At 36.9% G+C, this 16161-nt stretch overlaps 2 protein-coding genes across 2 annotated transcripts; one reads left to right on the top strand and one right to left on the bottom strand.

Annotated features, from left to right (window-relative positions):
• Positions 1–373: 373 nt before the first annotated feature.
• On the top strand, positions 374–5750 carry taf9 (TAF9 RNA polymerase II, TATA box binding protein (TBP)-associated factor). The gene is made up of 7 exons (XM_028466822.1): positions 374–492; positions 1690–1771; positions 1869–2005; positions 2209–2343; positions 2422–2503; positions 5038–5148; positions 5225–5750. The coding sequence occupies exons 1-7, from the start codon at positions 457–459 to the stop codon at positions 5371–5373; spliced, it is 732 nt and encodes a 243-aa protein (XP_028322623.1). The 5' UTR covers positions 374–456; the 3' UTR covers positions 5374–5750.
• A 5169-nt stretch (positions 5751–10919) lies between these two features.
• LOC114476219 (complement C1q-like protein 4) lies at positions 10920–13313 on the bottom strand (the record flags this gene model as incomplete). The annotated part of the gene is made up of 4 exons (XM_028467575.1): positions 10920–11519; positions 11593–11724; positions 11805–11888; positions 13274–13313. Coding segments are annotated over 4 exons (540 nt in total), but the record flags the coding sequence as incomplete, so codon positions are not given.
• Between the last annotated feature and the right edge of the window lie 2848 nt (positions 13314–16161).

The following is a 16161-nucleotide window of genomic DNA, read 5'->3' as shown; positions in this document are numbered from 1 at the left end:
TATTCTTTAGGAAGATGCCAAATTGAATATTTTTAAATGACCAGAAATTATTTTTTATATGATTAGAAAACAGCAAATAATATAGACATTTCCATATAGATATGACTATTTCACACTCAAAATAAATGGTTTGTTGTTTCTAAATGTGTTTTGCATATGTAACAATTGTCCACATCCAGTTTAAAGCTTTTAAAAATATTTGATGGATAAATGTCATTTTGAATTTTGAATTAGTATTTTTAATACATGATTTGGCGATTGTTGTTGTCCAATGAATATTTGTCAGATAAAGAAAGACAAAAGAAAAAACTCCAGTACGTTAGGTGGCGGTAATGCGCCTGTAACGCTCGGAGCCATCCGTCATTAAACGAAACGAAGAAGAAAATGAAGAAGAGGAAATCGTAGAAGAAGAAAAACATCCTCCGCTCCTGTTGGATCATCTCTGCTGGGACGAAGATGTCTGCTCCTAAAACCATCCCTAAAGACGCACAGGTGAACTAAACCACAGTTCGTAGCCAGTAAACATTTTCATCTTCAGTTTGGACTCTTTCTGTCTTTCTATCAGTTGTATATTTACGACGTTCACACCGCAGTGAGTCCTTTAGCATGTTAGCCTGAGCTAACTGAGCGCGACTGTGCTGTGATTGGTTGGAAAGCCTTCTGTTATTATTATTATTATTATTATTATTATTGTTGCCAACATATCATGTTACAGCTACATTAAATTATTTCTGAACAAATCAGAAGCTTTACTGCGGCCCCTATTCTAGTTACATCTGTTTATTCCACTTTATTCAGGCGCTGCTTGTATTATTCGTGTGTGTCACAGTCACAAAGACTGCTAAACACATACTGTACCTCCAGTATGTATAATAGATGTGTTGCATTCCTACATTTTAGAAATAGCTTTTAAATCACCATGATTTGCCCCAAAAATCCAGCACATCAACAAAAACTAAATTAAAACCACTAACGTATACTACAAAAATCCAGTGAATATCGACAAAAACACACAAAACGAATTAAAATCCCACGTGAAATGTTTTCAAAAAGACTCCAAAAATGAACTGTGTGACATAAAAATATGAAGAAGAAAATAACCTTTGTTCTGTATTAATGATTGGTCATTATTCTAAATGCTGACATGAAAAAGAAGAAAAGTGAAATTTCCAAAAGACCACGAGGCAGATGTTTGTCAGTCAGTATGCAGATGTTTGTCAGTCACTGAGTAGATGTTTGTCAGTCACTGAGTAGATGTTTGTCAGTCACTGAGTAGATGTTTGTCAGTCACTATGCAGATGTTTGTCAGTCACTATGCAGATGTTTGTCAGTCAGTATGCAGATGTTTGTCAGTCACTGAGTAGATGTTTGTCAGTCACTGAGTAGATGTTTGTCAGTCACTATGCAGATGTTTGTCAGTCACTATGCAGATGTTTAACAGTCACTGAGTAGATGTTTGTCAGTCACTATGCAGATGTTTGTCAGTCACTATGCAGATGTTTGTCAGTCACTATGCAGATGTTTGTCAGTCACTATGCAGATGTTTGTCAGTCACTATGCAGATGTTTGTCAGTCACTATGCAGATGTTTCTCAGTCACTATGCAGATGTTTGTCAGTCACTATGCAGATGTTTGTCAGTCACTGAGTAGATGTTGTCAGTAACTACGCAGATGTTTGTCCGTTTGCAGGTGATGATCCAGATACTGAAGGACATGGGAATCACTGAGTATGAGCCACGGGTTGTGAACCAGATGTTGGAGTTCACCTACAGTGAGTCATCATCATCATCATCATTATCCTCTCGCTCTTTCTCATTCATCATCTGTCTTCTTCATCCTCACCCTCTTCATCATCACCTCTCCCCCAGGATATGTCACCACCATCATTGAGGACGCTAAAATCTACGCCTCTCACGCCAAAAAGTCCAACGTTGATGCAGACGACGTGAAACTGGCGATCCAGTGTCGCATGGACCAGTCTTTCACTTCCCCACCACCACGAGACGTGAGTCCACTTCCTGTTTAGTCGCGGTCGTACTTCGCGTTTAGTAGTGGTTGTACTTCCTGTTTAGTAGCAGTGGTGCTTCCTGTTTAGTAGCAGTGGTACTTCCTGTTTAGTAGCGGTGGTGCTTCCTGTTTAGGAGCAGTGATACTTCCTGTTTAGTTGCAGTCGTACTTCCTGCTGAGTTCTGACCCGCCTCTCTTCAGTTCCTGTTGGACGTGGCTCGACAGAAGAATCAGATGCCGCTGCCCCTCATCAAACCGTACAGTGGGCCACGCCTCCCTCCAGACCGCTACTGTCTGACAGCACCAAACTACAGACTGAAGTCAGTCCAGAAGAAGGTCAGTGGTCTCAGTCGGAGGGGGGTGGGGGGGAGTGGGGTCAAAGAGCAGGAACATAACTCTGTCATCCACCTGCAGGTCACACCCTCAACAAACAGGATATCAGTCCCTCGCCTTAGTGTGGGCGGAGTCTCAAGCAGGCCGGCCACACCCACTCTTGGTGAGTCTCACACTTTTCTCACTGAAATAGTAGAAATCTCTGAGAAGTAGAGATGGGCAATATATCGATTATATTCAAGATATATGAAGTTTTTTATTTTGGTGATATAGAAAATTATAATATCACATATAATGATATATTTTTATTTTTATAGCTTGTTTGAGGAGTCGCTGCTTTTACTACTTCTCATTAATCATCTAACTGAGCTTTTCATGTTGTTCTGAGTGTGTTATAACCCAGACCTTCATCTAAACAAGCCACACTACAGAACTCACTCACACGTGCTGTCCCTGAGAGGAGACAGCACGTGTGTCTAAAGTGGTTTGTTAATAAATATGTTTGTGTGGCATTTTCATCAGCAAATTTAACCCAGAAATGTGTTTCTAGTCAGACTTTGTTGAATTAAAAATATTGAAATGTATATCGTAAATCGCCATTTGCAGAAAAAATATTGAAATTTGAGTTTTGGTCCATATCGCTCAGCCTTACTGAGTAATAGTGTAAGAATAAAATGATTCTGCGATTATCGTATCGATCCATAAAATGTCCAAATCGATTTTTTTTAATAATGTTTTTATAAATAATAAAACATTTAATTGCGCTAACGTATGCATAGCACGTAAACTCCTGGTCAGTAGGTGTCAGTGAACGCACCATCAGACCTTGTTAAACTACCTCACTGCTCAATGCATTTGAGCTGGAAGTTGATGACACTTTATTTTCATAAAACATACTGAACACTTTTATAGATGGATGTGATTACTTCAAAATAAAAAATAATTTAAGAACTTATCAGAACCAGAATTTGTTGAAGAAGCAAAAGTTAAACTTTTTTTAATTTGACAGTTTGATAATCATACCACTTGTTTTTGATATTTGTACTTAAATTACAGTTAGTTACCATTTACATGTTCTCACTGTATTTCACACTATTTGTACATGTAAAGGTGAAATTTGTAATAATTGATATCGCAATATACAGGTATATCGTATTGTTTAGTATCAGGATATATCGAACCATGACATTCAAATCATGAATCGTATCGTTAGATTCATAGCAGTGCCCAGCCCTACTACTTAGAGCAGTGTTTTTCAACCACTGTGCCGCGGCACACTAGTGTGCCGCGAGAGATCGTCAGGTGTGCCGTGGGAAATTATCCAATTTCACCTAATTGGTCTAAAAAAAAATTTTGAAAACATATTAATTATTATCTGCAAATAATATACCATTGTCGAGTGTCCGTGCTGCAGTAGTGACTAAAGGTGCGTGCACACCGAACGCGACGGAAGCGATGCCGTTGCCTTAAATCGTCCCTGATCGGTAGTTTGCACATAGTGGTGCTTTTTTGTCAGTCCATCATTTCATCGCTCCAGCGACGCGATCACTAGGGAGCTATGTGTGTGTGTGTGTGTGTGTGTGTGCGTGTGTGTGTGCGTGCGTGCGTGTGTGTGTGTGTGGCCCCGGTAACAGGGTAGAGACAGAGAGAGAGAGAGTGTTGATGACGTCTTTTTTTTTTCCTTCTTGCTCCGCTTCTACGGTTAAATGATCAACTTAACGGAGATATTAAAGGATGACTTCACTCAGAATGTGTTTGATCAGTAGTTACTGTGGTTTTAAAGAAATTTGCCGCTTTAATTTTGAACCTGATACTTTGAGGAAGTAGAACAGCCTCCGCTGCAGCCGTCAGCACTGAAGCGGAAGCGGGAGCGGGAGGGAGGGGCTGCTGCCTCCGCTCTACAGACAGTGGAGGACGGGAGATATCGCTTCACGTCGCTTAAAAAGTTAAAATTTTTCAACTTTGATCATGCAAGTCGCGTCGCTGAGGGGGGGATAAATTGACGTTGCGTCATTTACATTGATTTTTAATGTAGAACAGTGAAATCTTTCCCAAATATTATTGCTTCTGTCATAATAAGCACGATATTTCTGTATTCCTGGTAATTAATAATTTTGGACAGAATTAGAGTTTGCAAAACACTTTGACGTTTTCTACTACCTTTAAGACCACATTGTTGTTTCATTTGTTATGTTCAAGCTGTATTTTTGAAGTGGACATGTTAAGTGCACTTTTTATTTGAAAGAAGAAATACAAATGATGATAAAGTCCTTTATTCTTTGTGTTTATTTGATTCCTATTCAAGACACTTTGATGAGAATGGCTATATTGTTAATATAGGCTACAGAGTATCATTTTTTAACATGTTTGGCTGGTGGTGTGCCTCGTGATTTTTTCAATGAAAAAAATGTGCCTTGGCTCAAAAAAGGTTGAAAAACACTGACTTAGAGAATAAAACAGCATGTCTGTGTATTGTATTTTGAACTTTTGTTTCTGGTCTGATTTATTTTATTAATATGTTATTAAAGTTTTCTCATTAAGTTTGGTTTAAAGTTCATGAATAAAAGTAAATATATTTAGTTTAATTCAATCCTTTTTATTTCAATCTTTGTCTAAATGTGTTTAAAGTTAAAAGATGTGTGTTATTGTTTTGATAAGTTATTGTCTATAATAGATGTTACATTTACCCTCCTACAGGCGCCCCCTCTGTGCAGACTGTGACTAAAGTTACGGCCCCCGTGTCTCTCACCAACCAGAGGTTCACGGTTCAAATCCCTCCTGCCTCCCAGACGTCCACCACTAAACCCAGTGAGTCCCAGTAGAGGGCCACGTACCTCTCCTCCTCCTGTGACTGACTCTAAACATTTTGTTTCCGTTTCCATAGCGACAGCGTCCACACCGGCCGTCTCCAACGTCCTCATCAACCCGTCTCTGATTGGCTCTAAGAACATCCTGATCACCACCAGCATGGTGTCCCAGGGCGACTCGCTGAAGAGGAAACACGAGGACGACGATGACTACGATAACCTGTGACGCCCACGGACCAATCACAGCAGACTCAGCACGCACGCCTTCCTGTGATTGGCTCCTTTCAACATGTGCTTGTATTAATAAAAGCAGTAGAAAAGGATGGACACATTTCACCTGTTTCACATGTAATCTTTAGATTTTCTTCTCCCACTTAATATATTTGCATTTATCCTTCAATGATTTTTAAAGTAAATCCATCAATTGTTTACTTACAAACTCCAGTTTATTCTTAGTTTGAACTCTATTATAAAAAATACTGATTGATGCATTGATCCAAACATATTCTCATAAAAAAAACTATTGGAACGCGTCTCATTTTGGCTGCTTTTATGTTCTAGGTTTTTCTATTTTTGTTAGTGTGAATAAATTGGTATTTTAGATTTTGTTGGTCTTTTTTTATGTAGTTAGACATCACATACACACACGTTCACCATAGTTATAGTCTTTAGTTTTAACGTGGGTTGAGGTCAATTACATTCTTCAATTATAATGAATTTGACCAGCATTTTTCCCAATTAAAATTAAAATTACAATATTTTTCCTCTGAAAGTCTATTACAATTACGTGTTCAACTGCTATGTTGTTTTTACTGATCCTTTAATAAATAACCCCATAAAACTGAACCTTCCTCTTACGTTAGCATCTATTTATCTACAATAGATCTATTGACCCATGTTTTAAATTAGCTGTAAATATACACAAATGTTAAATATCATCACATTTTTTATTGTCTCTTGGTTTTTTTCTTAGGCTTCCTTATCAATTAAAATAATAGTTTTAATATTTTTGGTGTGGTGTGATGGCCGGGCCACACAGAGGTAACAGCTCCAAAATCATTTGATGATTGACACTGACATTATTCTCTGTCCCTTTAAGAAGAACAGAGAGGTGGCAAGGGGCGGGTCTGGAGAGAGCTGGAGGCGGCCTTAAGTGGACCAGAGGGGGACTGGGGTTAAGGGGGCTGTGTTTGTCCCTTAGTTTTGGTTGTTTATCCCCTGTGTTTCTGCTTATTTATATTTGGTATGGTCCAAGCTGTATTTAAGTTGACTCCTGTCTCATTTGAGGAGGTCAGTTGGTTTGTGTTAGTTCTTTTTGGACATTCTATCTTAAAAATGTTACATTAAGTTGACCTCTTTTATTGGCCTGTGTTTGTCTGTGGCCAATAAAGCACCTTTATTGAAATGTAAAGCTTTTGTCTCCTTGACTCACTGCTTGGACCCTAACATGTGGGCGTCTGAGCCTTTTTTCTGTCTGTATAGCCCTAGTCTTACTTTCCATTAATGGTAAAAATGATATTGATACTTGATATAAAACATATTTTAATATTTGTTAATTATGTAGGCCGAGGTGTAATCCGTAGAACTACAACATGGTCCCTAAGGATTGTTTTTATTTACATTGGAAATAACAAAGCTAATTATTTGAACTTATTACAATTCATTTATGATTACAACGGCAACATATTTTTTTTTCAAATTACAATTATAATTACATCATAGTTGTGATTATTTATCAATTATGCAATTGCAATTATAATTGACCCCAATCCTGGTAATTACGCAAGCAATACTAAGTATTACATAACAGGGGTTAAACTTATGTAATAGTTGGATATCGACTGATTTTAGCCATAAAATGTAATATCGGTCGGTATTAAAACAAAATATTTGTCACCACCAGGGGGCGTCAGCACCAATGATAATGGCTACTGCTACCGTTTTAAACCGTACGTGCCTGTAGTGGATTTTAGTTACAAATATCATATATAATAGTAGAGGTTTAGTAATATTATTTTTGTAATATTATATTTAAAGTCCTTCTAGAGCAGCAGGAGATCACCACATGGACTAAACCTGGTGAACACCTTTTCCTGCGCTTCGCAAAGGATTCTGGGAGACGGAGTTTGCTTCTCTGTCTGGCTCAGTCAACAGAGCCTGAAAAAAACTACACTGAGTGCTCCGAGTTTCTGTTTGATACGGTCACATGACATGGTGTTATTGTATGGAGGTAGATTTGTGTTTTTATTATTAAATCAAAGCATAATTTCATAAAAAAAAACTTTTTTTTTCTTTGACTGAAAATATGTATTTTCGATTAAAGTAATCTTTTTTTGTATTTAAAAGTTTTTTGTTAAATTGATATTTTTTGATTGAAAATATATATTTTTGATTGAAAATATACAATATGTCAATGTTAAATCTAAATGTTTCACCTGTGACATTTAGATTTAATATTTGTATTTAACGTTCAAGATTTACATTTACATTATATTTTTACAAGAAAAACAATCACAAATTACAAAAATATTGCTGTAAATCTGGTCAAAATTAACATTAAAAAAAAAATCACATACATTTTTTAAACGTGGTTTGTTGCTGTTTATTTTAGTATGCGCAACTTTACATTCGGTGCCACATACGAATTACCGCGATATTTACAATATTTTTACAATCCTGACAGACGATCATGGCCTCGCAATATAAATGTTTTATTTGACTTTAACCCTGGACATACTTGCATACGTACTCTGGGTAGGAACTTTTCAACTCAAGAGGAACATTTAAAATAAACCACAACAATTGGGGATGTTTATTTCTTTTTTAAATTTGCTCATAATTCTGTTAAAAACCATTATCGATCATAATGATGGAATGAATGAGTGATAACACACATTTTAAATAATCTCATTTTGTAAATAAGTGAATGAAACAGTATTTAGTTCTTCTTGAGTAGATTATTGTCTTCTTCATTTTACGCTGATGTGGGACCAAAACTCATCCTTGTATTTTCAGTTCATGTTCTAATCAAGATCATTTCTATCATCATTTTGTGTTTTTTCTGTCATTTTGTGTATTTTGTTGCCGTATGTCTGTTGTTTATATTATTCAGTATATTTTTATCTTATTCTGTGTGTTGTTGTTGTCATTTTTGTGTGTTTTTGGTGTCATTTGGTTGTTTCTTATGTCGTTTTGTATGTTTCTGTTATTTTTGTGTATTTTGTGGTGATGTTGTGTATTTATCTCTCATTTAGTGTGTGTGTGTGTGTGTGTGTGTGTGTGTGTGTGTGTGTGTGTGTGTGTGTGTGTGTGTGTGTGTGTGTGTCCCTTACCTCCATGTTTCTTTACCTGGTTGGTGCTAAAAGTCAGGCCTGAAAATGTTATGATTGAGAGCTTAACAGTAATCATCTGAGGTGTGTTCCATAAAGGAGGATTAACAAACTCTGAGTTTATCCATAAACTCTGGGTCAACAAACCCAGTGATGGGAAACTCTGTGTATCTGATTCATTACAGCTGGTATGAAGTGGGTTCATCAACCCTGAGTATGTAAACCTTGGGTCACTGACGTGCACGCGCGACAAAAAGCCATCATCAATGGATCGAAGATTTAATCGAGCTACCATGGCAACCAAACGGAAAATAGTGATTTATTCACCGTAATGGTGAAATAAGCCGTTGTTTGATGAATATGAGCCTGTTCTAAAGGTGTGTTCAGTCTTCAGTGACAATAGTGGCTTAAATCTCTGTAATTAGTCACACTTTTTGGTCACTTCATCACTTTATTACTTCAGTGACGTGACGAGTGGTGAATAATATGAATAAAATGTGTCTGAGGAGACGTGTCAGCAGAATAGATGTCTGCATAGAGAGTCCTCCTGTTACACTGGATATAAAGACAGTAAATGCTGCTTGATATCACATCATTTATATTGATTTTTAATGTAATATTATCACCAGAGTCATCTCAACGTCCTAAAAAATGTCATAAAAAAAAACTGAAGCGGGACGAGAACCCACGACCCTTCACTTCTAAACACAGTGTCACACTTCACTGTGACATCATAACTTCAAAGACAAATGATCTACAGATTTAACTGTATAACAATATAAAACAATAATCAAGCCTTAAAAGTGGATTTATTTAAATTTTCATCTCCTCCTTTATATTATCTACAGGTTTGTATTCAGTGAACTTTACTACAGACGTCAGTAGATGTTTTAATGTAGATCAACCTCTCAGTGACTTTCACTTAATGATCTATATCTACAATGTTAAAAAGAAAACTAATGTTTGCACAAAAAAAAAAAAACACATAAAGCAACACAACATTAGTAATGATGTGAACACGTCTGTGGTGTGTGATGTTACTAATGTGTTTCAGAGAAAAGTGTTAAAGTTTATTACAGTGTTCAGGTGGGCGGAGCCAGGTAGAAACCCAGGGTTTCTTTGATAAAACCTGTCAGTGACCAGGTTTAGTTCACGGACAATGTTGCCATGGTAACATACTCAGAGAAGAACATACCTCACGTTTAGGAATGAGATACTCAGAGTTTCCCTCATTTGAGCCTGAACATACTCAGAGTTTGAACATAACCCGCTTTATGGAACACCCCTCAGAAGACTGATTTATTGATCAGATTAATCAATGATCAATAATATTACTAATGCCTGTTCTGCCTGTTTACTGATTATTGTCCAGATGTTTGTTATTCAGTGTTTTAAACTAAACTAATGTTTGGAAATGCCACACATTGATTCCAGGGATGATTGGTTTCTTTTCAGTGTGATTTCCTTCCTTTGATTCATCATGTTTAACAGGTCGTCTGTCTCACAGTGTGCACATCTCTGTAGTATTTAACTCAGCACTTGGTTTGCAGAGGATGTTTCCTATAAAATGCACATAACAGCTTTTAAAACAATGTTTTGCTCTTGTAGAACAAACACATCTTGTAGAAACTATTTAAGAAGTGTTTCATGAAGGTTGTCATTAAGTGTTGTTCAATAAATGATGTGACTTAAGTTAAATTATGACATATTTGTACCTATGTTAGTATATTTTGGGTTAGGTGGAGGGATCTCGTGGGGTTAGGTAGAGTTAAGGTTTGGGGTTAAGGTAACAAACAACACTTAATGACAAATGTCATGTCATAATAATGACAGCGTAATGTCATCCTTTATGTTTATTATATTAAAGTAAAGTGTTACCCACTATTATAACAGTTCACAGAGAGTTTATTACTGTAGAGTTTGATGACATTAATCCTGATTTGTTCTTATTTCTAAGTTTTTCGAGCACGTTTTGTTCTTAAAAAAGCAACACCACAGACACACAGTCGCCCCCATTACCTGGATTTACCTTTCCTACAGGTTATTCTCCATATGCTGTGATCACAGTTACCACAATAGGAATCACTCTTTTTGTGTACATTTTATAAAAAAAGTCATCTTTTTTTTAAAGATCAGAATTTATTAGCAAATGTTTATAATATGAATACATTTGGAAAGATACTCACTCACACATCCTTTACTCAGACTCATCTGTTTTAATTAGTAATTTAACAAAGATTTATTTGATCTAGTCAGTTATTTAATGGGTAAAGCAATGGGGGTGAAGGTCTCCTGGTTAAGGAAGTGGAGAGTCACTGCTATGGGCCCATGAGCAAAGCCTTTTACCCATAACTCTAACAGATTGACTTTATACTTCATCATGTGACTGGTGCTACTCTGTAGAATAGAAACACACGACCAGTGAAGAGTCACATCTACTTCATTTTCATCCAGTTACTAGTTTAATAACAAAAGAGTTTAAACAAGTCACACATTTGATAGAAATTTATACAATTTAATAAAAAAATAAAATAGGTGAGATTTGTAAAATCTAATAAAAACAACTAAATTACAACTGTTGCAATACTTTATTAGTCAGTGTTATTCCTCTACATTTTAAGATCAAAACCAAATCATGAAACAAAAGAATTAAATCTTTGTTGATGATATTTACTGTTTCATTGATGAAAATCATTTGTGTTTATCTTTACTTGTTCTCACTGAGCACAGAACTCAAACAGTTAAAGAATGTTTGTTTCTCACATTGTGAAAAGCATGTGACCACTGAAGGTGTTGTGGCGATTAGCATTATCATATAACTTGCTGTTATCTAACAGACGCACAAACACAACATCTCCCACCTTCAGCAGCAGCGTAACACCATTAGAGGCAGATAATCCACCAGAAGACTGACTCACATGTGCAGTACAAATCTGCTGTTCGTTCTTCACCAGTGCTGCAGACATGACGTGTAAAGAGTCTCCATGTCCATGAATGTAGAACTCAAAGTGATAGACCCCCCTCACTGGTGCAGTAAAGAGCCCTGTAGAACAGCTTGGTCAATGAATACATTAATCTTTTCATCTTGATATTCATTAAACCAGTGATGTTCATACCTGTATGTGGGTTATAGGCGTTTCCAATATTTTCAAACACATGTTTGAAGATCAGGTTTGTTTCTGTGTTAAACGCTCCTGTGTGTCCATTTCCAAAAGTCCTCAGGGAGGTGGAGAAGGCAACCTTCCTCACTGTAAGAGAGAAAAGCCCTTTTACAGCAGCTGATGGTCCAAGAACAGGACTGATGTGGTACTGAGATAAAATCACAAACCTTCTCTGTCTTTCCTCAGAGCTTCCACCTGCTTTTCAGTGATGTTTGCTTTGGTTTTAATGGTGACCAGCTCTGCTGCCTGTGCTGAAAGAAAAACCTTTGCACTTATTCTCTATTGAAAGAAAACAACACTGTTTTTCATACAAGTATTCTTCATCACAGGGCGCACGGTGGAATAGTGGTTAGCACGTCCGCCTCACAGCAAGAAGGTCCTGGGTTCAGGCCCTGGGGTGTGAAGTTTGCATGTTCTCCCCGTGCTGCGTGGGTTTCCTCCGGGTTCTCCAGCTTCCTCCCACAATCCAAAAACATGACTGTTAGGTTGATTGGAGTCTCTAAATTGCCCATAGGAGTGAATGAGAGAGTGAATGGTTGTCTATCTGTGTTGCCCTGTGATGACTGACCCACCCAGCGCCCTATGAGAGCCGGAGATATGCACCGGCAGACCCCCGCGACCCTGTTAAACGGGAATAAGCGGGTATGAAGATGGATGGATGGTATTCTTCATCACTTGGTTTTATTGTTAGGATTCATAATCAATGAAAATATAGGCTTTAATATTATTGGTGTGGGAGTCTGAGCCTTTTTTTGTGTCACTATAACCTTCAATATCATTTTTTTAAAAATGTAAAATGTGGAAATGCTTGATATGAAACACATTGTAATAATTATTAACTACATATGTGTAGAACTGTACATAGAACTGTAACATGGTTCCCTAGTTTTGCGTTAAATTATGATTGACAATTTTATATAGAATTTTCATGGCAATTACAACTACAACGTTAAAATATCTGAATTTAATTACGAGTACGACAGAAATTAAATTACATGTACAATTATAATTATGCCATAATTATGCAATTACAATTATAATTGATCCCAACCCTCTCTGTTGGTTTGAATCAGGGTTTGAAACTGTTAAATACAAAATGTTCAACCTGTGTTTTATGTGTTTTAATGACTTCAGCACTTTAGTTTATTTGAATTTGCAACAAACTTGAAAAGCAATTTCTAGGGAAATTTAATTTTTTATTTTTTTTTATTGTAACCTTGTCTGCACATGCTGTCAAAGGTCAACATTATACTGTATGTAGTGCAATCTTTAAAACTTTATTAAAGGTGTATAGTGAGGGGGAAGGGAACAGGGAAGAGGGAGTCAGGGTAGTATAATAGAAGGAGAGGGGAGGAGTCAACTATTTTAAGGTGAGAGTGGAATGTGATGTTACAGTTGTGCATATTGAGTTGTGGGGTCTTATTTTCACTTTAGGTAAATTTACAATTAATCCATTAAAACCTTTCATATTTACTTATTTAAAGTGATTCTTTAGGAGCCAAACATATTTAGATATTTATTCTAATAAATATGAGAAGTTATGAATAAAACATTGTTTTGTGTCAATTATTTATCAGGTCCATTCAGGTGGAAACAAACACTTTAACAGTTTTGTCATTGAAATGTTATACTTTACTTTTGATTTGTTGTTGTTGCTGCTGTTGTTGTTGTAGATGTTGTTGTTGCTGCTGTTGTAGTTGTTGCTGCTGTTGTTGTTGCTGCTGTTGTTGTTGTTGCTGTTGTTGTAGTTGTAGATGTTGCTGCTGTTGTAGTTGTTGCTGTTGTTGTTGCTGTTGTTGTAGTTGTAGATGTTGCTGTTTGTGCTGTTCTTGCAGTTTTTCCAGCTCACATTTTTGCAGTTCCAGTTCTTTCAGTTTGGTTGATTGTTCTAAAATATAAAGTAAATGTTGAGAACGTGTGAGATAAATGAAGGACAGATGCAGCTTATTTGAATATACAGTGTATTTGTTTCTGTTTCAAAGTCTGCTTTAAGATGTTTATAACATAACTGTAACACCATATTACATTCTCAGCTTAAAATAGTCAACGTGCTACTGTAGCGGAGCCTCGTATCAGCGGTGTCCGCCAGTGAAGGAGACGTAAGCGATGTGATCAGAAGCAGGAGCGGGGCTAGCAACCAAGCTAAAAGCTAATCCTCAGGGAACGCCGCTTCCTTCCATCCTGTGTTCTAATGTCTGCTCCCTGGAGAACAAACTGGACCTGAAGCTGGATTTAAATGTAAGACAGGAGATGATGGCGGTGGTGTTTGTATTTACATCAATAACAACTGGTGCAACAACAGTGAGCTAGTCTCATGTCACTGATCTCCTGATGGAGAACTACTGACTATAAAATACAGACATTGTTCTTCCCTGATCTGTTATAACTTTTGGCAATCTATAAAACTCCACGTTTTTCACGGTCTGACTGATTAGTAAAGCCAGAAACACGGCAATATTTCACCATTTCCTCTCAAAATTCAGGATTTGCTCGTTTGTGTGTTGTTTGTAAACCGGCTGCTTTTCTACAAAATGGCGACTTCCCGGTTGATGATGCGCCGTGAAAACCCTCTGTTTATTGGGTAAAAGTTTATTGTGATGAAGAGTGGTGAAAAAAATTAAAGAGAGAACAAAATCAAAAGTGTCAAAAAACTTGCAAAAATAGGGGGAAAAATGATATTTAATGTCAAATGGTAGCTTATCTGAAAAAAGTTTTTAAAAGGCATAAAATGGGACAAAGGAACTACAAAGGTAATATGGGGTTAAAGTTTTCCCCTTTTAAGGTTTTCTGGGGTAACAATAATTAAAATGAAGACATAAAGAGCCACATGTTGAGGATCACTGACTTAATAACAGCTTCTACATAGAGTCTCTGATAATGTAATGGGCTGGTCTGGACACATAATGCTAGGGCTGAATTTTTGGTCCCAGTCCACCCCTGGTATAAGTTTACAATATTTTCCATTATGTTCTAATGCTGAGTGATGTCATCACATTACCTTCATTCTGTCTTTGCAGGTGCTTCACCTCCACCTCATGTTTAGCCAGCTGAACACTGATGTCTCTCAGCACAGAGTTGATGTCAGGGACAAAGTTCTGCTGTTGGTTCAGGACACTTGAAGGTTCGTCTCCTCCAGATTTGGTCAAAATGGTTTTATTCTCAGACTCAGCTTGGGGTACAGCTGCTGAGATGCAGCAGATACTGAGCAGCACTAATGGAAGAAGCAAAGCCATCTCTCTTCTCTGTCTGTGCATTTCAACTGTTAAAACAGCCTTAAATATATTCCTGACTGTAGGACAATGATTAATGAGTTACCAGAAGAGTCAAATCAATCAAATCAAAGTCCTGTTGACCAGCTCTCTATCAATGTTTGTTTTATTTGTCATGATTTTACAATCCAACTTTTCAACTATACATGTGCAATAATTTGCCAAAAACAACCTTCAATAGAAACACGTTCAAAGCACAATTATATTTTGTCAACATTTAGAAATATTGCTTTTATTTTGCAAAAATCTGTAATGAAACCCAGCTATAGATAACTCCAACTTAAGAATTGTTAACAAGGCTGGTTCTCCAACACAGTGAAGTTAGTGAAAATTATCATATCTAATTAAAGTTCTATGCAAGTATTTTAAACATTTTTCAGTGTTTGGTTAAACAGTGGGATAAGAAATTTCAAAAAATATTTGAACCACTTTGGTCAAAAATATTGAAGCTATTTCAGCCAAATGTTCAAAACAAACCAACTTTATCTTGATTTGGTTTCAGTGTCTGTGCTTTAATTCCAGTGAAATACTCATTGGTGTTAATGAACATACACTGGAACCACAAGCAGCCTCCGTCACTTTATCCACCCACCCCTAAAGAAGATCCTAAATTGATCAGGTAGTTTCAGGTTGTGGTGTTTCTTTGGAGGAGGTGATATTTTCAATCGTTTACTTCTGCTCCCAGACTTTAAAGAAGTTCATACTTTCACTTGCCACTAACTGATCAATCATAACATAACATATCATAACCTAAACACTAGAGTGGACATGAGCTCGTCTGTGAACAGTCACATTTACAGACCTTAGAGTCACTGTTAGCTTATCAATAAACAGGAAGAGATTCATCACCTTTATAATAAGTGCTGACTCAGCCACTGGGAGTGAGGCCCAAGGCCAAGACAAGCTGACTTGATAATAATGTATCATGTTTTTCTGCAGTCAGTGTCTTCTCCTCGTCCTTCTCTCTCTGCTCTGTTTCAGGTGTCGTGAAGCTGATGATGTCATTTCCTGATCAGTGGTTCACGACTAAACTAGTCTGAGACACTCTGATGTTCTATCTCTCTATCCTGTTCTGTTGGTCCTTCTGTCCACTAACCCCAACCAGTCCACGCAGATGGCTGCCACCTCTGAACCTGGTTCTTACAGAGATTTCTTCCTGTTAAAAGGGAGTTGTTTCTTCCCACTGTCGCTAAATGCTTGTTCATGTGGATCTTGTTGGGTTTTTTTCTTTCTTATTATGATTTTTATATTTTGA

Source organism: Gouania willdenowi, chromosome 14, assembly GCF_900634775.1.
Source record: "Gouania willdenowi chromosome 14, fGouWil2.1, whole genome shotgun sequence".
Classification (NCBI taxonomy): Eukaryota; Metazoa; Chordata; class Actinopteri; order Blenniiformes; family Gobiesocidae; genus Gouania; species Gouania willdenowi.
Note: the sequence above shows the minus strand (reverse complement) of the source record. Positions and strands in the feature narration are given on the sequence as shown.